This window comes from Cebus imitator, unplaced genomic scaffold, assembly GCF_001604975.1.
Source record: "Cebus imitator isolate Cc_AM_T3 unplaced genomic scaffold, Cebus_imitator-1.0 Scaffold73, whole genome shotgun sequence".
In the NCBI taxonomy this organism is placed as follows: Eukaryota; Metazoa; Chordata; class Mammalia; order Primates; family Cebidae; genus Cebus; species Cebus imitator.
In genome coordinates, this window is record NW_016107388.1 from 2,656,851 (window position 1) to 2,678,986 (window position 22,136).

A 22,136-nucleotide genomic window follows, 5' to 3' on the forward strand; every position below is an offset into this window, starting at 1 on the left:
GCAGGAGAAAAGGTAAGTCATTGTGAAAGAAGATATTTTTAAAAAATGACTTCCTGAGTTAAAGAGATTAGAAAAAAAGGGAATTCAAATTATGAGACAAAACAACCAGAGTTTTTACAGTATATATTGAATTGAAAAATAAAGGGTGAAACTGTGGAAGGGATGGTCTGGGAAACTTAAAAGATGATATAATTTTGTTTCAAAGAAGATAAGATAATTCCACAGAGGAACTGAAAAGGCAGAGGAAGACACGGCCTTGGGAAGAATATATAGGAAAACAGGCACCGAATGGCTATGTTCCTTCTTGCTTGCTTGCTTTGTTTTGGCAGAGAATAAGAGAGCTTTGCAAAACTTTAAAAAACTCTGTTACTACCTAATGAGACTCAAACTTAACTCCAGTTTACGCTCGGGACAGCCAGCCTGCCACGCCTGACTCCACAAGCAGAATGTCACCGAGTATGGTGGCCGTCACAGGATAATCCCACAGTTCCCCACTGCTCCTTTCTTGTTTCTCTAAGGGAAGATGATCTAAGATAATAGCGAATTTATGGATACCAACGCCTCTCTTGCTACAGGTACTGACACTAATGAATCTTAGCTCCACTTGGCTGAGAAATAAATGGGTTCTGAAAATCGGCAATAAACACAGCTACAGCAGGAAACACGGCGTCAGCAGACCACCTACGCCTGCCAGAAGAAAGGGACGGGTTGGACGGGGAATCTGACCACAGGATTCATGTGCGTATGACATGTGATTGGGATGGATGGCTAAGCTGAGCTTTTTCTCTTTCCACCAGACGCAGAAGGATTGCAAGCCTCTGGCCGCAGGTGCCATGTGTGCTGCTGGATGAGGTGGTGTGGCGCAGGGGCCTGGGAAGACCCACTGTCCCCAGAGGCTTCCTGACCGCAGTGCAGGGCACCTGTGTCTCCACATGACTCAGCAGTGGCTGTGGCCTGAGAGTGCCTGGCTACACAGAAACATCGACTGGGATTAAAAAATAAAACAAGCCAATTATACCTTAGTCAAGATACTTGTTCCAGTCCGCCCTGCTGTAAGATCTTGTGCTGGAAACCATTTTTGAGTTTTTCCTCATAGAAGGATAAAAAAGGACTTACTCATATTTTTAGCCTCTGAAAAGTCACTTTGCACTTTAAACTTGCAAACTTATTTGCTATATTTTGTTTCTGAATGTTTTGGTAGCTGTCAACTCAAACTGTGGTCTTCATACATCTGTCATATATGAACCCATATATATTAGGTCTGATACGAAACCAAAATATATTATTAAGAGTTTGGGCAGATACATAAAACGTTGAACACATTTTAGTTTACTGCTTTTCCTAAAATGATTATCAACTGGGGACCATTCTTGTACAGCAAGTCCTTATGAAATAAAATATAAGCATGCCTGTTAAAAATTCCAATTGTAGGGGAGAGATAGCACGGGGAAAAATGCCAGATACAGGTGATGGGGAGGAAGGCAGCAAATCACACTGCCATGTGTGTACCTATGCCACAATTTTGCATGTTCTTTACATGCACCCCAAAACCTAAAATGCAATAAAAAAGGAAAAAAAAAGAGAAATGGGTTTTGAATCAGTTCTAATGTTTATATTCATGTTACAATTATGGCCAAATGATACTACTACTTTTAAAGATTCTGCAACTGTTATTTAAACTTCTGATTTGCTATTTAGATATGTTAAAAATTCAAACTGTTTACATAGTTCAAACCCCTAATCTAAGGCCACAAGAAATAAACCTCAAACACAAAAAAAAACTGAACCAACAAAACTTATGAGATCCATCTGTTAATCCTTCTGCTATTTAACAAATACTAAGAATCAGACATTGTTATACACTTAAGAAGATAAGTCACATTCCTCCAGAATGTTCACATTTTAATGTGGAGGTTGCATACATAAGTAGTTGCAATGTACTATAAGAAGTATTTTAATGTTAATAGGTGCAGAGTCCTGCTATATTACTGAAAATAAAAAATACCTCTGCAAGGGTGACAATATTTGGAGGCTTTGATTTGGATCTGGAAGACTGAATAGGCCTGAGCCAACTAGGAAAAGGAGAGAAATATTTTCCAGACACAAAGAATAGCTTTTGCAAAGGCAGAAAACCCAGGAAGATTACGGCATTCTCAAGAGAAGGGGAAATGCAAAAATTAACAATTAAAGCACAGGATGCCTGAGTTTAGATGGGAAATGACAAAAAAATGTGGTTGAACATTTAGATTAGGACCAGAGACTGAAGGGATTTGCTCCAAGTACAATGATCCTAAGATTCTTTTTTTTTTGGAGACGGAGTCTTGCACTGTCGCCTGGGCTGGAGTGCAATGGCGCAATCTCGGCTCACTGCAACATCCACCTTCTGGGTTCAAGGGATTCTCCTGCCTCAGCCTCCCGAGTAGCTGCGACTACAGGTGCCCACTGCCATTCCCGGCTCAATTTTTGTATTTTTAGTTGAGACAGGGTTTCACTATGCTGGTCAGGCTGGTCTCGAACTCCCAATATTTAATTTGTTCTTTGCAATCAATCCGGTACCGTAGAAAGGAAGAAATGCATTGCAGGAGGATGTAAAGAGAGCTGCTGTGAACACGCAGGTCTAAGTAAGGAGATGCCTAAAATAGAGTTAATTACAGTAAAAGCGTTGGTTTAAACAATTAATTGCACAGGAGCTAAAATTGTAGGGGAAAAATATAATTTAGAATGAATGCCAGCTTCTGTTTCTGGCTATGGTGCGATGGGAAGGAGACTAGTTCTCCCGTTATAAACAGTCACAGAGGAGGACAGCATGTATGAGCTCACAGCTTCCAAACACTGGGCAACAAGCAGCCTAAGACTGAGGAGCCTGAGAAGAGGGAAACGTGTGACAATGGCCTCAGTTTCCATCTGGGAGAAATGTCCCCCACACTGTGCAGGGCACTAGAATCCCAGCAGAGCAAGGAGCAGCTGCACTCAGGAGGCTGCCACCCCGCTTCATGAAAGCTGAAGCAGCTGGGAACAGGTGGCAGGACCTGCGGTGGGGAGCTGGCAGACATTTACCTTGGGGGCCCGGCACAGTCCTGGGGAAGGGCTGGCTGGCACCTGAGCATGAGGAACTGCATGAGGCACACACAGGGCAACTGCGGCAAGAGGTTGAATCAGAACACAGTGATGGATGTAAGATCTTAGGAACACCCAGGGAGCAGCTTGCCGAGTCTTCAGAGAATAATTTATATCCTTATAAGCATAAACTCTACTCAACAGAGCCTAAAACCAAGCCCCACCAAGATTAGCATGGCCAACAGCATTTGGAAGTTCGGTCACTGCACATCAGCAAAGCTTAGGAAACATTCCTGCGGTTTCTACATTTCTACCCAAATCAAGCATAAAGGAAAACCTATGCAAATGCAAGGCAGAATCACAGTAACTGACATGCATTTAGAAATTACAAGGCATAGAAGAAAAAATTGGAATTCACACTTAAGAGAGTAATGAACCCCTGAATGATGGCTGTGATGTTTAATTTGTCAGAAAAGGACATTCAAGTCACATTATAAATGTATTTAACAAATTAAAGAAGGTATGCACTTATTGAATTAACATTTAGAAAAATATGAATTAGGAATCACAAAAAATGTAAATTCTAGAACTAATACAATAACCAAAATGAAAATTTCACTTGATATACGTAAGAGGATACTGAAGATGACAGTAGAAAGTCTGAGACCTTGCAAGAAAGATCAATAGAATATTTCCAACCAGAAGAACAGACCGGAGAAAAAATTAAGCAAATACAAACTCTTCCACGCTGCCAGTGGGGGTCAATAATATTGCAACCACTTTGGGTAACAATTTTGCAGTTTCTTATAAGGTTAAACGCAGAGTTACCAAGTGACCTAGAAACTATACCGTCAGGTTTTTTATTAAAGAGAAATGGAATCATAGGCCCACAAAAAGACTTGCATATGAGCATTCATCACAGAGTTATTCAGAAGAGATGAAAATGGGAAACAACCCAAATGGCCACTTCAAATGGAAGAGTAAACAAATATTTGTATATTCATACAAGCAACACCACTCACAATGAACGAAAATATGATCTACAGGTACACGTCACAATATGGGTGAACTTCAAAAAGATGCCAAGCAAAATAAGCTTTAAAAAGTACATACATACATTCCATTTATGTGACGTTCTAGAAGAGACAAAATGAATATACAGTTATAGAAACCCAGGAAGTGGTTGCTGGGAAGGGTCTGGGTGAGGAGATAGACTGCAAAAACAATGAGCTAAGCTTCTAGAATTATGACAGTGCTGTTCATCTTCACTGGGGTAATGATTACAGAGGCATGAATATTGTTCAGAGACATCAGATTATACACTTAAAATGTATGCACTGTACCATGTCACTTTTGATACATGATGTTAATTGAAAATTTAATTTTAGTTTAGTCAGATTTTGGTGAAATTTAAAGACAAGATGCATTAAATTGCACTCCGATGTATACTTTGTTGGTAAAACAGAATTTAGAATAAATAAAGCATTCATTGGGTCCAGTACGAAGTTTTCTATAAAGTATATGCTGTGATTTCATATGGTACATAATGAGGAACAACTGAATATCTTCATTTCTGTAAGTGTTAAATTTTGATAACACAATGGTAAAGATTTCTTCAATTATTATAATTATAAAATTATCATAACACTAAACAATTTTCAAAGGTAGGAATAAAAAGTAGATTCTCAAAATGAAGAAGGTATATATAGGTTGTGAGTATCCCTTATCCAGCTTGGGATTAGCAATGTTTCAGATTTAGAATCTTTTCATAGTTGGGAATATTTGCACATACATAATGAGGTATCTTGGGAATGGGACCCCAACTCTAAACATGAAATTCTTTTATGTTTCATATATACCTTAAAAGATATATCCCAGCTGAAGGGGGCCGGGAAAGTTGTTTTTCCCTTGGGGATGCTGTCGTGCATCTGTTTTAACTGTAACTGGCCATAGGAAACCAGGATGGAATTTTCTACCTGTGGCATCATGTTGCTACTCAAAAATTTTTGATTTTTGATTTTTGAGCATTTGAGGAATTTAAAATTTTTGAATTAGTGATGCTCAACCTGTATATATTTATAACTTCTGAAACACAATTACTAAGACTCACCACTGTCTACACAACTGATGTTAAATTAATGTCATAATTTAAGGTGTTGAATTAATTATTTGACATTCTGTTTTTGCTAGACAAACAGAACTGCGTGCCTTCTAAGAACTGGACCTTTGGGGATAACTCACTGACAACCTTATTTTTAATTGTCCTCTTGTCGCTTTTTATTTGCTCAGGCATGTGTGCCTTCTGTGCTACAGGGCTATCGCGTTGACAGAATAAGTTTTGATTGGTTAAGTGTCTGCATTTTTAACCTTTTGAAATTGGGGTTAAGGTCACGCAAGAATCAAAGACCTGATGTTCTCTGTTGTAAATCCTCACTTCTTTGTTTAAAATATTATAATACATCATAGTTCACTGATGCCACTTAAAAGTTGATGAAAAAAATAAACTGGTTAGGAATAGTATAAAAACCTAGTTTTCACCTAAGAAAATTTATCTGGTCAAAGGTGTTCAAGCAGAGAATAATTTTCAAATCAAAGGCTCTTGGAAAATTAAAATAAGTGTCGCCCAAGCATGTCCCACTTCTCTTAATGAAATATCTAGCATCTAGAGAGCAGCTGCTTTGTGCTAGGTCCCGGGATAAGCTCTGGGAATTCAAAGATAAATTAGACAATTTATCTGTAACCAAGGAGTACATACTCTTGTAACCTGTCGTTCAATTAATATGTTCTCTAGAAAAGCAAACATACTGTGGAATGAAAATGACCAAAGGCGGCAAAGCTCTAAAACTGGCATTTAGAGTCTAACAACGGGACTTGGTATAATCATAATATAGTACCCTTATAAAAGTGATGTTTAGGAAAAAAAAGTGATATTCAAGACTCTGGTGCTAAAAATTAAGAATGTTTTGTTGATTTGTCTGTTTATTTTTTATATGATCAAGTGACGCTTCCATAAAAGGCTATCTAAACCTGAGAGCTAGGAGAGAGTCATCATCAGTGCACCATATGCAGAAAGCAGTAGATAGGAGAGCTGAGGCAGAAAGGAAGAATGCGCTGAACAGAAAGCAGCAGAGACTAGAGAGGAAGAAAAGGCGCTGGTCCTCCAGAGGATTAGCTGTATTTGAGCAGCTCAGTACCCTTCTGTGACGCAGACAACAAAGTCACCGCCTCCAAAAGGGATAGGGAAAAAGGACTGGTCCTTGACTAAAAGCTCATGGTAATCACAAGTCTAGGGGCTTTTTGGCCAATGAGCAGCCATTTGAAGGCATATGGGAGAGAAGCACTTATTCCTAGTTTGAGACACCGGCAAGGAAGCGACACTTCGTCGCTGAAGTAATAGTGTCCATCGGGTCACCCAGGAATCTGTGAGTCCTCTGAAATACACACAGAATGTTGCGCCTATTTTTCTCTCTTTGCAGTATCTTTCTGCAAAAGAAGGTTCATAGATTCTACTAGATTTATGAAATGGTCTTACGTGAAATGGTCAAGAATCACTCTTTTACAGCAATTAAAGTTGCTCCTGGAAATACTAAATATTAAGGGAAGGTGAGAGGGTGGTGCTGATGCCAGCTCTTGTAAGCCTGGCTTGAATATGAAAGTTGATTAATATTTAGCAGAAGGATGAGGGCTGGACACGCAGAAGGAAAAGCCAAGCCCACACGGAAAGGGGTGACCTTTCCGGGCACTGGAAGATGAAGACAGACAATGCAAGTTATTGGGAAGGAATCATGCAGGTTCACCTCCTTAAACCCAACGGTGGAAAGAGGGAAGAAATTAAGAATTTTTCGTTAATTTATCTATTTTTTATATTACCAAGTAAAGCTATCATAATATAGGTACATATACAGATTAATCTGTATATTAATTATTTATATTTAGTAATATGAAATATTTCATATTTCAGTAATAATTACTGAAATATGAGGTATTCTTTTAAAAAGCCAAGGCAGGGCCGGGTGCAGTGGCTCACACCTGTAATCCCAGCACTTTATGAGGCCAAGGTGGGTGGAACACCTGAGATCATGAGCTCAAAACCAGCCTGACCAGCAAGGTGAAACCCTGTCTCTACTAAAAATAAAAAATATTAGCTGGGTGAGGGCATGCGTGCCTGCAATCCCAGCTGCTCAGGAGGCTGAGGCAGGAGAATCACTTGAACCTGGGTGGTTGGAATGAGCTGAGATTGTGCCACTGCACTCCAGCCTGGACATCAGAGCGAGACTCCATCTCAAAAAAAAAAAAAAAAAAAAATGCCAAGACAGTTACACAGCCCTGTGATTATCAGTGACAAACTTATACTTACTCACAACCAAAAGTAATAGTATCCACAAAAAATCACACACAGTATTATATTTTCAAAAGAGGATTCGAAAACAGCTTTAACAATGGCCTCTCTCAGAACTTAACGCTCACCATTCAGTGGATAACTGATCTTCACCTTCTGCTCATTATATGTTTTGGAAAGAAAAAAAAGAAAGTGTGATTCTTGAGAGCAAGAATAATATTATAAAAAGAAAATATTCATTTTCATATGATCGTGGAATAAAACAAGCTCTTTAAAAAAATAAAACGCTTTCGACCAAGAAAAAAATGAGAAAAAGCGTTTCCAGAGCTCTTGGCACTGAAGGGGTTAGGAGGTTTGTACATGTCACAAATCCTCCTGGCAAATGCTGGGGCCTGTGGATCTGAGGGCAGTGAACTCAGAGGAGCAGACACCCAGGAACCCCGCCCTGCCCCTTCCTGCTTCTCCCAGAATGCCTCTGCGGCCCTCTCCACTAGGGGCAATGTTTCACGTACAAGTCCGCTTAGAGAAAAGTGTCCCTTTCCCTGGTGCATCTTAATGTTTTGGGAGTGAGATAAATCCAATGCTAATTCTAAGATTAGGCTCCTTGGTACAGCAAGACCCATGGCTGTTCATGTCCCACACTATCACAGGGGCCCTGGTCCCAGCCTTGACCCTACTTCCCATGTATCTCAAACATCCTCCTGGGCACTCAGCTGGGTCTTTCACAGACAGCTGCTACCCCTTTAGGACTGAGTTTCCACACTGCTGTGATCTAAATGTGTCTCCCCAAAATTCAAATGTGGAAGCTTCATCTCTGATGTGATGGTATTACCAAGCGGGGCCTTAAGAGGTCATTAGGTCATGAGGGTGGAGCCCTCATGAAAGTTATTAATCAATTATGAGAGCCTTCACACACCACACTGGCTCCTTTGCCTTCCCTCCACTCGGCCATGTGAGGATACAGGGCTCAAGGCACATCTTAAAGCCAGAGACAAAGACTCCCATCCAGTGGACTGAAGTGATTTAAAAACAAAGTCCTAAAACTACACTTGTAAATTAATACAAAAAGGAAAAGAAGTAATAGGGTGAATACTATGTAAATTAAACTAGGTAACCTATGTCATTTTCAGCAGCTCCTGAGAAATTGCAATCTACAGATTGGAGAATTGACAGCCTATAAACCATTCCAATTTACTTATCTTGCGCTCATAGTTGAATGAGCCTATGTTTCATATTTTACAAATTTGTCATGAATGAAAGGGGAAAGTGAGGCACCTGTGACAGCATAAGCAAGAAGCAGCTGACTTCTACTGACCCCTGGCAACCCACCCATGCCAGTCAGCAATGCTGTCCTCCTCCAGCACATGCCAAGCACCAGGCTGCGCAGAGTTTCACTAGTTCAAATATTCTCCTGGGCAAGGATAACGACACAATGTTTAGGCTACAAAGACTCTGAGGGCTAATATCCCACATGCATGGAAGTAGCAAACAGAAAGGCCACTGAGTGAATGCGCAGTGCAGTCTCCCCAGCTGCTGTCTATCTGAAAGGCTCTCATACTTCACATTGGCCACTGCAAGGATGGGCAGTGGAGGCTACTACAGCTAACAGAACTACGATTTAGGAGGAATTTGGGGCAGGAAATTTCTAAGAAACATTTCAGGTACTCTAATCTGTGGCGAATTTACAAGTTAGCTGCCAATTGGGCAGTGGGACTCAACTTGCACAAGACGTCATCTCCCTAGCTTTATCCAATCTAGATAGTCTACCCAAAGGAAACATTTAAAATTCTAATAGGATTGAGTACATGGCCACAAGCCTATCTACGCCATCTCCGTGCTTCTCCTGGATGATTCTAGCAGCTGTGGGATTCCTGGCGGCTATACTGGCCTCTCCTCCTTGAAATACATCTTCCAGATGCCCGCCAGTTACTGTGCTAGGGAAGAGTCTCTTTTCAGGTCATCCTCCTGCTTTAGAGTTAAAAACAGAGTGAAGATCAGATTCCCTTGCATGACACACAGCCTCTTTCTGTTCTTTCTGTTCTCTTCTCCTGACACTCAGCCCCACACCTTCCTGCTTCCAGTCCCTCACCCCAGATGCCTCCTGCTGTTCCCATCATCTAGCCTCTTAAACTTCTAAGACCAGATCAAATGACATCTCTTATCAAGTGGCTTGTTGTGAGCCTTTCATTTCTCAGCTCTGTGTGCCCACAGCATTTAATCACGACTTCTATTCCCTCCCTCCTCTACCAAGCCCTTTCCACACTGATCACAGCAGCTCCCTGGCTCCCCCGCACTGTGTCAGGCTTTCCATGTATGGGTGCTGTTTCCATCATCTCAGCTCCCACCCCTACCTCAGGGCTGGATCTGAGCAGATGTGCAATATCGTAATACCCCTGACAACTGCAATGATAATATTATAATAAAACATCTACAGCTAACATTTATTGACTGCCTATGATGCAGGAGGAATGGGGCCAAGTATCTGATGCATTTTATGTAATTTAATCTTTAAACAATTCTGAGAAGGTGCTACTTTCTCATTTTATAGGTATTCTGAGATTTCAAACTGATTACTTTTCACAAGATCTTGGTACAATTGGGTGGTAGAACAGAGATTTAAACCAAGTCTTCATGAATCCAAATCAATGTCCTTTCCAAAAGAAATGTGCAAATTCAATCTGCAGGGTACTCTGATTTCTTTTAAATACATTACACATTTTCACAGTTTGATATTCCACATATGTGACAAATTCTATTGGCCCAGAAATATTTATAGCCTTGATTTTGTGAAGAAAGGCCTGATCTTGACAATTGGCTACAGAACTTATAATTTTAAGCTTCTTTGAAAGATTTCACGCAAATATACCTTAACATAATAATAAATCCATGTCTCCTATATTTAACCCACTACAGACAAAACTTCCTTGTGAAACATTTTGAAAAAAAAATATTTTTAAAGAAGGAAGGTTGGTGAGCATGCAGGGCAGTTGAAGCTCTTCCCTGGAAATGTTGTACACTTGTAGTTTCAATGAAGCTTCAAATCCCATATGTAGAAAAAATGACAGTGATACTTTACTGAAAGATACTAAGGTTGCAGTGAAAAAGCCCCGACTTAAATTTCCACCATGAATTTAGAACTATGACAAAGAATAATTTGTGTTTATTTTCACTACTTTCCTCTGCCTAAGAAGGCTTATGTGATGGGTCAGTTTATTTTCTGAATTTATATTAGAATGTATGGCCTCATATCAACAAAAGGGTTTTGCTTGGATTATCACAGAACATGAATGGGCTGGGCATGCTTTCTCTCTCCTCTCCTAACTGAAATGCAACTAGCAAGTTAATGGGAGGTAGCAATATTTCCATTTCCGAGGAGGTGGATAGAAAAAGGAGCAGAAAGGGGGATTTGAGTTTCTGGTGAATCCTGTCTTTAATATTAACCTTCTCCAACAATAACAATTACTAAAAGCTCTGCAACACCCCCAGGGAACCAAATCCCAGCTACACAAAATGAGCTTTAACACCTTTACCTCTCCTAAGAAATGTGTAAATCCAGGCAACATTTGCATACTTACTTTCTCAGTTTTTGTCTAATGTCTGAATCTTTAATTTCATTTTGAAGATCCTCGAAGGTCTTCACTGAAGTCAAATTACAGAAAACTCTGAAGTCACCATACGGTGGGATCCCGTGATCTCTACCCCTTTGAATGATGGTGGCAGCCGCGTCCACGGCCGCAAAATGGGCCGTGGAGAAGAGCCTGTGGGTCAGCTCCAGACTGAGAAGGTGGGAGGGTGCCCTCCGTTTAGGAGCCACGCCAAACAGCCCGCGGAGGACCGGGTCTATCCCCCCTTCCTTGATTATTCTGGACGGTGAAAAGAGCGCTTTGTGGAACGGAAGGTGGCCTTCGGAAATTTCACCGAAGGTGCCATTCAGTCGGTAGAGAACGGGATGGATGAATGTGTGGCCAAGTGTAAAGGCTGCAGTGGCAAAGGAGTTAATGATGCCCGCATTCACGCTGGGGTTGTAGCCTCGGTACCCCTTCAGCATCCGCGTGCCGGGGTCCCCCAGGACCTTGGGCAGCCAGTGGCTGTAGGTGATGTGCTGCAGCTCCGCGCCCACGATCTTCCTGGCTTCCTGGTAAAGCGTGTCTCCGTCCCAGTGGGGGTTCAGGGCGGACAGCTCCGTGGCCACCCTGTTGTGTTCCCGGAACCACAGGGTGTGCATGGCGGTCAGAGCCAGGTGCTCATTGGCCCGGCGGTCCCCGGCCAGGAAACAGGGGCTGTCCTGCTGCTGCCGCGCGCACGCGGTGGGCGCGTCTGCAGAAAAGGGCAGCAAGTGCTTCCCGGAAGGAGGCCAAGGCAGGCCTGTCCTCAGGAGTCCCCGAGGCGCCGAAGGGTCTCGGAGAGCCTGGGATTCCCGCTCCGAGCTCCCGTACACGCTGGAGCCATCGATGTAGGCTGTTTGCTGGTTGATCTGCTCTCGGGCGTGGACCGAATGCGCCCTCGCGGAGGGACGGCCGCCAGCACAGGCGGGGCTGGAGCGCGCGAAGGGCATGCAGGGCGCGTGCTGGGGGCCCGCGGGGAAGCACGGTGGGTCGTCGGTGCAGACGGAGCTGCACGGCCGCCCATCAGCGAAGCGGGCCGTGCTTAGCGCGGGCACCGTGTGGTCCAAGTCGTGCTCCAGAAACCGGCCCCAGTGCAGGAGCATGCGTGTGTGGCTGTGGTCGCGGGTGGCGGCCGCCGCGCGCGCCCACACGGTGGCGACCAGCCGGGGCGGCGGGAGGGGCTGGCGGGAGCCCACAGGGAGGCCGAGCTCCCGGGGCGCGCGGATGCCGTCCTGGTAGGCTGGCTGCAGCAGGCGCGCGAAGGCGGTGGGCGCCGCGCCCCACGTGGGCTGCTGCAGGTTGTTGCACGTGCCGTCGTGGGAGCGGTACTTCCCGTGGAAACACGGGTCGGAGCAGTTCGGCAGAAGCCCGCGAGCTGTGCATCCAGATAAGTTGGCGATGAGGCCGAGGGAGCGCGGGGACACCAAGTCATTGTACCGGAATTCTGAAAGGCAAGCAGGGAAAGCCGTGAGGAGGGATGGCCTGGGAGGGCGCGGGCAGCTTGGGAACCACCTCCCACCCCGCCCGCCCTGGGTGGACAGAGGCCTTTCTTACTTCCAACAACGTTTTGTTAGGTCGCAGCAAAAGGGGGGGGATCATTCTATAACACTCAAGGGTGATTCCGGAAGATCCCGAAATTACTTTTTTGTGCTGTTCATCTTGTACACAATGGCTAGGTGCTAGGAGTAAAATGGAAGAAGATCAGGTGCCAGCCAGACACTAAAAGATGTTTCCAGAAGATCCGGATCACTTTTGTACTGTTCATCTTGTAAACATTGGCTAACTGCTAGAAGGAGCAAGATGGAAGGAGCCCAGGTGCCAGCAGCCAGCTCCTCACTTCTATCTGTATCTTGGCAAGTACGATGCTGGCAGGGATATGTTCATCCACATCCCAGAATTGGTTTGTTGATTTTTTGTGTTAGTTTGTTTCCATTTCAGAATTTTTCTCTGAGGTTTTGTGCTTCTAGAGAATAAGGTCAAAGAAATGTCAATGTGGTTCATGTGAATATTAACTCACATGATATTTGACAAGGCGGGATTAAGCAGCAACTTTCTGAAGTACTATAAGCTGTCATTCCCTGGTAAATAGGAAACATAATAAGGGACATGCTGGGAGCTCTACCATTTAACAGGGCTTAAAATTCCAGAATTCTACCAATGCTGCAGACGGTTGACTAAGTCATACTAAAAGTTACCATTCCTGTTTAAACCTCAGAAACTGGCTAGCGACCATGGGACCATTTGCACTTTATCTGTGTTAGCCATTCCCTAGCTGGATCCTGAGGAATCTTAATCGTGGGGATTTAGATACCAGAATCTTCCTCTATCTTAAGATGTGGATACTGAGTTCACTTTTAGGACAAGATTCTCCTTGTTAGTGGGGGGTGGCAGGGAAGCCTTCAACTTGACACATAATGAAAGTGAGGTAAAAATAGCATAGCATTTTTTTTTCTTGGAAAAAGTATCCAAAGTTCTTGAGTACCTTAGATGAGAAGATATATTCAGTTTGGGAATGAGCATTGAAGCACATTTTAGCAAAACTAAATCTCTAGAGATATATGTTGCTTCTCATTTTCTAATTATGAATTTAAACAAAGTTATACCTGCAAATCATTTCTTCTTCCAATAGAAATAGGTGCGTATAGAACTCCAAGAGGGCCAGAAAGACACGCGGGCCTGACCTTTACCTGGAGCCTAAGGAAGAAGCAGAGCTGGGGTTTTTGCAGACCGGACCGTGCCCAACTCACACTTGGTATAGCTCAAAATCATGTACCCAGAAGTTTAAAGTGCTAATATGGACTAAAATGGAAATTTCACTGGATATTTTTGCTAAAAAAGCTTTGAAAACCCATCATGCTGGGTGACCAGGGACAGTCAAAAACCTGCTAGAGAAATTGTACAGAGCACTAAGGGCTGAGGCAAGCTCACAGGTAGGCCTTCTGCACCAAGCTTGGTTGATTTTCTGAAGGAGAACAAAGGAAGGATAAGCCGATAGAAGTTGATGCTGCACTCACAGCACAAATAGTGTATAGCAAAGAATCACGTTGACTTATTTCATTTTAAAGAGAACAACAGAGAAAACCTGAAAGCCTTTTATGTCATCTAATTTGACATTGACTAAGTAGATGTCTGGTTTTAAAAATACACAAGAACTTGAATATACCAAAAAGAAAACAAAAACACAAAACACAAAAGAAGTGAAGAGGGGTTATAAATATTACAAGTGGTAGGAGAAATTTTAAGTGAAGTCACTGAATGATTCAGGTGATTACAAGGGTAAGTAGAAGAATAGTCCCTTGGTAATAAAGCATTTCTCTATAAGACACAGTAATATCTTAGATTTGAAAGGCAAGTTCATTTAATATAGGTTCCCTAGATTTGTTCTCTATACACATAACTGTCAAAAGTTGAGACAAGTTTGAATATATATTTATCATCCTTACTTTGGAATTACAGTTCCTATGAGAAACATCTGCATTTATTTGGTAAAAGTAGTGAGTAAATTAATTTCTAAATCCCAAGAAGTTCTGGAGATTAAAAGTTCAGGGTCCACTGCTGAAATGGTGGTCAGTTTTGCTGTGGGCAGTAGGCTGAGAACAGAAAGGCTTTGCAGCTGACCTTTGCCTTCCAAGTCCACAGTGAGCCCCTGCTTTACGCGTTCCCGGATCAGCTGTAGTGTATGCTCAAAAATCTCCCCTGCTCTTGCCATTTCCACAATCAGTGGGTCACGCGGGTAATAAAACTGAGTTTGCAGGTCACTGGAGGTGCGAGGTTTTCTGCAAATGATAAAACACGTGATTCTTTGCAAGGCAACACTACAGAATCTGTGAAACTTAAAAATACTGTGCATTTAAGAAGGCATTTCCCAAACGTTCGAGAACAATGAAAGCTCCACCCCTACAATGGAAGCTCTACAGAGGACCTGTGGGTTCTTTTCCATATTTTGCTAACAACTTGATTCCAAATGTTAGTCCCAGTGCCGAATTCAAATATACATATACTTTTAATGAGTGGGTGATTTACACAATAGTTTTATGCAGTAAACAAGATCTATGATGAATGAATTCTAGGGGGCTCAGTAAACCTTCTGGAGCACTATGCAATACTCTCAGTCTGCTGGTCTTGGCATTTTGTATCTTCTCTTTCCCTGAGTGTAACCTCCTAGAAATTCCCACTTGCCTTTAGAATCCCATTCGGGCCTCACCGTCCCTGTAGAGTTTCTCTGAGAACTCTGACAAGCTATCAGACTCCGTCTTTTCTAGTACTCCTGTATCATTAAATACGTCTCTTACATACTCAGCAAGATGTACTTGAATTGCTGACATATTGTCTTCTCTGCTAAAGAAAGAACTAGGTTACTGATAAGATGTTGATCTATTATTCATTCCTCTTGTATCCCAAATACCAAGTCCACTGACCAGCACACACAAGCACACTTATAGAACTGAACTAAATACGTTAAAAAAAAATTGAAAAGCACTGAGAATGTGAAGCAAACTGCTTTAGAGATTTGGATCAACTGATTCATCTCATCCTCTATGTCTTGAATCTTAATAACTTGAGGTCAAAGAATAATAGTTATGACGCTGATAGCTCACTCTGGGTAAGCACTTTCTATTCTCCAGGCACTGGTGAAGCACTTTGTCCATATTATCTTATTTTTTCTTCCTAGCAAGCATATCCATGAAGTAGATCCTACTGTTATCCCAATTTTACAGGCAAGGAGCCTGAGGTACGGAGATGTTAAGTCACTTGCCCAAGGTCACCCAGACAGAAAGTGATAAAGTGAGGGATCAAGAAGAGAATAGAAATCAGCTGCATGACTCTAGAACATGCGTCCATGACCACAAAGCCACTCTATTTATGGATGTGCAGGAAGCCAAATGGGACTGAATTTGGGGTTTTACGATGTCCCTTTTGATGACTAACTGCAAATGCTGAATATATACTTTGTTCGATTATGATGAAACCAATGATCTTTTTTTGTTAATACATTCTGATGTTACAAACACAGAGAAGTTTATGGGATTGGAAGGTTTCACTAGTCCATAAACATTGCAATTCAAATAATAATGTAAAGTGCCAAATATCCTAAATATAATGTTTGTTGTAGGCTCCCAGTTTATACCGAGGTGTGTTCAACTTGATAATTATTCTCAATTCATGCATTGCAGGAGCCCTGCATCTGACACTGTTTGGTGGATGCTGAGGTAACAGAACCCATTGCCTAGTGCCTACTGTCAGACTGTATAGCACGGACCTTTGGCATAAATTAATGTCACTTAGATTATATGGGGAAGAAGTTTTCCCTTTTTTAGGGTGAACTGATAATGATGGCTAGCCCTGATGGGGACATACACACAAGGACTAAAGAAAGCATTCTTTTTCAATCTTATGCACTATAATGTGACTTATGGATATTATAAAAACAAGTAGAAAAGAAAACAAGTTTGCAATCTATATAAAATAAATTCTTACTGTGAAAACAAATGTCTTCGTGTGAAGTTAATTGCACTGTCAACTCTCTGTACAGCATCAAGAATGGAAGATTCAACGAAGTCATCGCCAGCTTGTCTGCCCTGTATAGCTTTGAAAATCAATTCCATGATTAAAAACATCAAACAAACCTTGCAGTTAGGAATGATATGATATAAATGGCATTACATTTTTAAGAGAAAACCTCTAAGACAATGAAAATGTTATAAATATCTACCTGATAATGCCCATTGCAGAGATGTAGGTAATTATCTTGAAGCAAAGCTTCATCTAATAATAACAGTGTTATTTAGGGAATTAATGTACTCCGAATTCTAGCAAGGCTATGTGAAATGCTTCCTTTTGAACAACTCTGATTCACGTGGGATCAAAGTTTGTCAGCAATTTGTCATCTTGGAGAGGGTGTGAAATATCTATCTCTTCGGCCACCTTGCTTCAATGTTAAACATTAAAGCAAAGTATCTATTCTCCCATCCCACAGAAGCTTCTTAGGGCAAGAATTTCCTATAAATCAGCAAGATTTATAGGAAAGTTAATTTATGCTTTTTCTATAGCTCTCCAATATGTGAAAATTCTGCAAAGTTGAATGTAGAGCTGATTATTTCCAATTTACTAAATCTCCTTCAAATATGTTTTAAGTTTAACCATAAAGAAACAAATACTAAGTAAAAAAATCTCAGCAAGATTTATAGGAAAGTTAATTTATGCTTTTTCTATAGCTCTTCAACATGTGACAATTCTGCAAAGTTGAATGTAGAGCTGATTATTTCCAATCTACTAAATCTCCTTCAAATATGGTTTAAGTTTAACCAAAAGAAACAAATACTAAATAAAAATCATTATGAATGAATATAGTTCATATCAGAGAAATACTCAGCACAGTATCTATTCCATTTTTGAGATATTAAAAGTACAGTAACATTTTGTATGACACAGACAAAACAATAACTTTTTAGCAGTGCTAAATATTGAGAGCAAGAGTTTAAAGGTGTATATTTGATGTATTATCAATAAGAACTCACAAGGAAGTAACTAATATAAGTCTAAGTCAAGGTGTTACCACAATATAGTATACAATTACATATGTGTATATCTATATATGTGTTTATATGCATATTTAAGCATATATATTTCACAATAGACAATAGATGGGCCCATATAGCATTAGCATTCTACATCTAGTTATTACAGGAAAATTCCTTTATATTATGACCATCTGTATTCCCTAGATTTTATTATCTTAAAATGATCACCAACATAAAACATTTCAAGAAAAAAAATACCAGTGGTATGGAACTATTATAAGGAAAGAATAAAATTGAGGACTTTACTGAAAACCCTCCTGAGCAAGCATGATTATGTGCAGCAATTATGAGTAACTAGTGGCTCCACTGTCAGGTCATTGCAGCCTTTATGATGACCACAAGATTGAGCCTTTACATGACCAGTGTTGTCTTTCCTGGTCCAAAAAAGTAGGTGGGATTGACCACATGTTAACTAAAGATAAATGAAAGAAAACAAAGATGGAAATTGATTAATTCAATTGTATGAAATTAACAATATCCTTTCAAGTAAGAACATGAACAAAAGAACTAACAGACAATGATACAAATAACTGACAATATTTGCAATCTCAAACTCTGATGCAGAGATATTTTATTTCATACAAACAAACCTTATAATACACTAAGAAAAAAATATATAGGCGAGTTGTAAAAGAGGAAAGCTCAAAAGTTAATAAGGAAATAACATGCTCAAAATCACTTGTAACCTCAAAAATGAAATTTAAAGTGTCAATAAACTACCATTTTATGCTTATTCCGGCAAAAAATAAAAAGCTGGTTAAAGCCAAAGATTGACAGGAGTGAGAGGACTAATAAATCCTCAGGCAGCTTGATGGGACTGTGGAATTAACACCTATTTTGGGGATTGCAAATTTAGAACCTTTTTTTTGGTAGGGGAGATGGCAGTTGTTACTTAGTAAAATTGCATAGGCACACATCCTCTCATCCAGCAATTCTAATCCCATGCATATACTCAGAAAAATTGTAATTGAAATCCATGAGGGTAGGTATGAGAATGTTTATTGCAACTTTGTGCAGTAGGAATTGCAGAAAATTGGTTGTATGGCAGTGGAAGCGTAGATGCATTAGTCTGTTCTCACATTGCTGTAAAGCACTACCTGAGACTGGGTAATTGACAAAGAACAGAGATTTAATTGTCTTACAGTTCCTCGGGCTATACAGGAAGCATAACTGGGGAGGCCTCAGGAAACTTACAATAGTGGCAGAAGGTGAAGAGGATGGAAGCACATGTTACATGACTAGAGCAGGAGAGAGAGCAAAGGCAGAGAGGCTGCACACTTTTAAACAACCAGATCTCATGAGAATTCATTCGCTATTACAAGAACAGCAGAGGGGAAATTCACCCCAATCACCTCCCACCAGGCCCCTCCTCCAACATTGGGGATTACAACTAGACATGTGATTTGGACAGGGACACAAATCCAAAGTATACCAGTGTGCAAGGAAAACGTGGTGATGTTCAACATGGAATATATGCAACAGTTAGAACTGTCTGTGCATACAGGGACAGACACTTAAAAGATGCTTAAGGTAAAAATTAGAAAACTAAAAACAGATTATCATAACATGGTTGAATTAAAATACATAATACTTAGATGTAGTATAGTTGTTACATATATAGCAAGGATGATGAAAGCTGAATATGGATATAGGAGGGAATTAATTCATTAGTTAACCAATTGAATAATCAATATAATTACTATGCTTATGTGAAAAGCAAATATTATAAATATAGCTACATTAGTCTGATTTTGTGTTCAAAAAAAGTCAGTAAGGATGAGCCTACTTAATTTGTTACTTTTACCTGAGAAATAAAGCAACTAAAATTAATCAAATCAATCTGTACTGGCATGCAAGGTGACTTGATTATTTAATCAAGGTATTAGCTTTTTCTTTGTCCCTTTTGCTCTTTCACTTTTCGACCTCAATGTAGAACGCAGCGTTAACTACATGCTTCTATTTGTGGCAAGCATTGTCATTGGGCCACTGCACCTGGGACAAAATATATTATCAAAGTTCTACTTGGATTTGGAAATAAGAAGGTTGTGTGCTAGGACTGAGTTACAGTACAGGACGTAATTGCTATGGAGATGCCAAAACTTAAAAAGCTATTCACTGTGGTGGACAGAAGTTGATATGAAGTATACATTTCAGGAAACTATAATTTAATATGTTAATATGAATTAGATTGATAATTTTGCATATTCTATTTATAAAATTGTTTGCTGTTATAGTTGTATAAGATTTACAAGCATAGGGATTTTATAGCACTTGTCTTCATCTTTTAGCTCATCCATAAAATAGAGCAAGTTTTGCTCTGCACAGTGCTCAGGGCTGGTGTGATTATCAGATAGCAAAGACATGTAAAGTTCTTTTAAAACTGCATGTCGCAATGCACATATAAGGTGGCTTTCATGATTATTGTGTTTTAAAACCTATCAGCAATCTATATCCTCACACGATCATCAATTGATACTGTATTATACTGTCATCTCCCTCCATATGATTTGCTATTTATCTATATGAATTAGAAGTCAACCAGTGTGTAAAAGTGAAAAGGAGAAGGAAATTTTTTAAATGGCATAGTAAGCAAATATTCTTTGAAATATTTAAAGTCTAAACTACACAAATAGAAAACACATAAAGTTGTTCACAGATTCATAGAAGCACATTAAACGTGTAATATATTCAAATGAAAACATTCTCGGCAACAAAGCTTTCTCGTTTTTGTGTTAGTTATGATTTTGTTAAGCTTATGTGGTTTTAAAATAAAACTAACTTTTATTATTCAATTGATTTCAGTGTTGTTCTATTTGATTTGGAACAAATTGTGAAAATATTTTTATAAATTTCTTCAGAACAGCACTATGTTATGTAAAGCAAATCCAATGTGTTGGGGGCACATTATACTTAATCAATACTGTTGTATTTATTTGTCTCAAAAATCACCTCCGTTAATGGTCTAAGGAAGAGAATACTCAGAAAATTCTGAGCATATTCTCCATCTTTTTATGCAAAATTTTACAGAAGTAGGGGAACCATCAGATCATTTTTCTTTGTTAAATCTCAGGGTTAAAAAAAATGAGAAAAAGTTCTCAGTAGATTTAAATAAACATAATTATATGTTAATAAACACAATTATATAATAAACACAATTTAATAAACATAATAAACATGTTTAAAGTTGTTGATGCACATTTACTTGCAATCCTATCCCTGTATCTATGAGGCTATCACGACTATTGATGATAAAATCAAATGGTAACATTGACCCCTTTCAGAAAAGGGGAGCTTAGGTCATGTGGCCACTCACTGCTCTGCAGTGAAAGGCCTGGCTCTGGATGACTTGGGGACTCAGCCTAGCAGTGGGATATGGAAATGAAACAGCTGTACTCCTCTGTCACCCTTGCTAAAAAATGCCCAGACTTCAAGGAAAGCTGAGATTATTTCAAAATTACCAACGGCGTTTTTGAGCATTTTTTGTCTTCCCTCTCTTTCCCCCTGGGAAAGAAAACTAGCAGATAATGTAGCTGTCATAACTAAATAGGCCTTATCATATTCAGTCTCTCCCTAAGAAGAATGATGCTAACACTGACACACATGAGGACTGTCCGAGGACACGAGAGACATGTCTGCAGCATACACATTGACAGTAATGGCTGCCCTTGTGAAATCATTTTCTTTCAACAGCAGAGAATCTGTCTTACTCACCACTTTGCGTCATTAAACATGGAAATGAGTTCATTGCCCTGGAGAGCTCCATTGTTTTTTCAGAGACCAGAAAAGGAAAGGCACCATCTACTTTGTTTAAGGTTTGGTACTTAGATTATGATATTTTATTTGTTTTCTCTATAACTTTTAAACTATTCAAACATTACAACGCTAAAAATCTGGAAATGCTACTTACAGATATTACAAGGTATGTGTTAAAATTTGAGAACATTTATCACAGGACAGAAGTATGTGGTCACTATATATTTTACGTATAAAATGGATGAGAAATGTGTTATTTTAACATAGTTAAAGGTAATATAAACATGTTTGTATGTGTACTAATAGACGCTGTTATTTACACAAGTATTTCCCCATTCATTGTATTATTAAAGCTTGACAAAAAATGAAATAGAAAATAAAATGAAAAGCTTGGCAAGATAGCAAAGATACATCATGTATCTCTTAACTAGTTCATAAACTAATTTATACTCTATTCAGGGTAAATTTTAAAATGTAGTAAAATAGCAATTTAAAACTCTTCAATACCAATTTCACTTCATTAATGTGAATAAATATAACTAATGAAAATATTTTGATACCTTATTGTTCACTCACAACTCTGCAACAACTTCAGTGGCTTAGAAATTGATGTTTGTCTACACCATGACAAATACTGGTATTAAAATGTCAAATAATTCAAATAGTGAATTGTTTATATACAGTTTTGAAAAATAACTAGAACTCACAAGAATTGAATAGGTTAATTAATGCGTAGCATTTGGAACACATGGTAAATGCTGAATAAATATTAACTCTTTTTTTTCTTTTTCTTTTTTCTTT

At 39.8% G+C, this 22,136-nt stretch overlaps 1 protein-coding gene across 1 annotated transcript in view; it reads right to left on the bottom strand.

Annotated features, from left to right (window-relative positions):
• The window catches only part of PXDNL (peroxidasin like), a 456,288-nt gene that overhangs the window by 87,911 nt on the left and 346,241 nt on the right, over nt 1–22,136 (bottom strand). The window contains exons 15-17 of the mRNA XM_017531766.1: nt 16,480–16,588; nt 14,620–14,777; nt 10,972–12,445 (exon numbers count right to left, since the gene is read on the bottom strand). Coding sequence (XP_017387255.1) covers nt 10,972–12,445; nt 14,620–14,777; nt 16,480–16,588 — 1,741 coding nt within the window. The remainder of the gene's footprint in view (nt 1–10,971; nt 12,446–14,619; nt 14,778–16,479; nt 16,589–22,136) is intronic.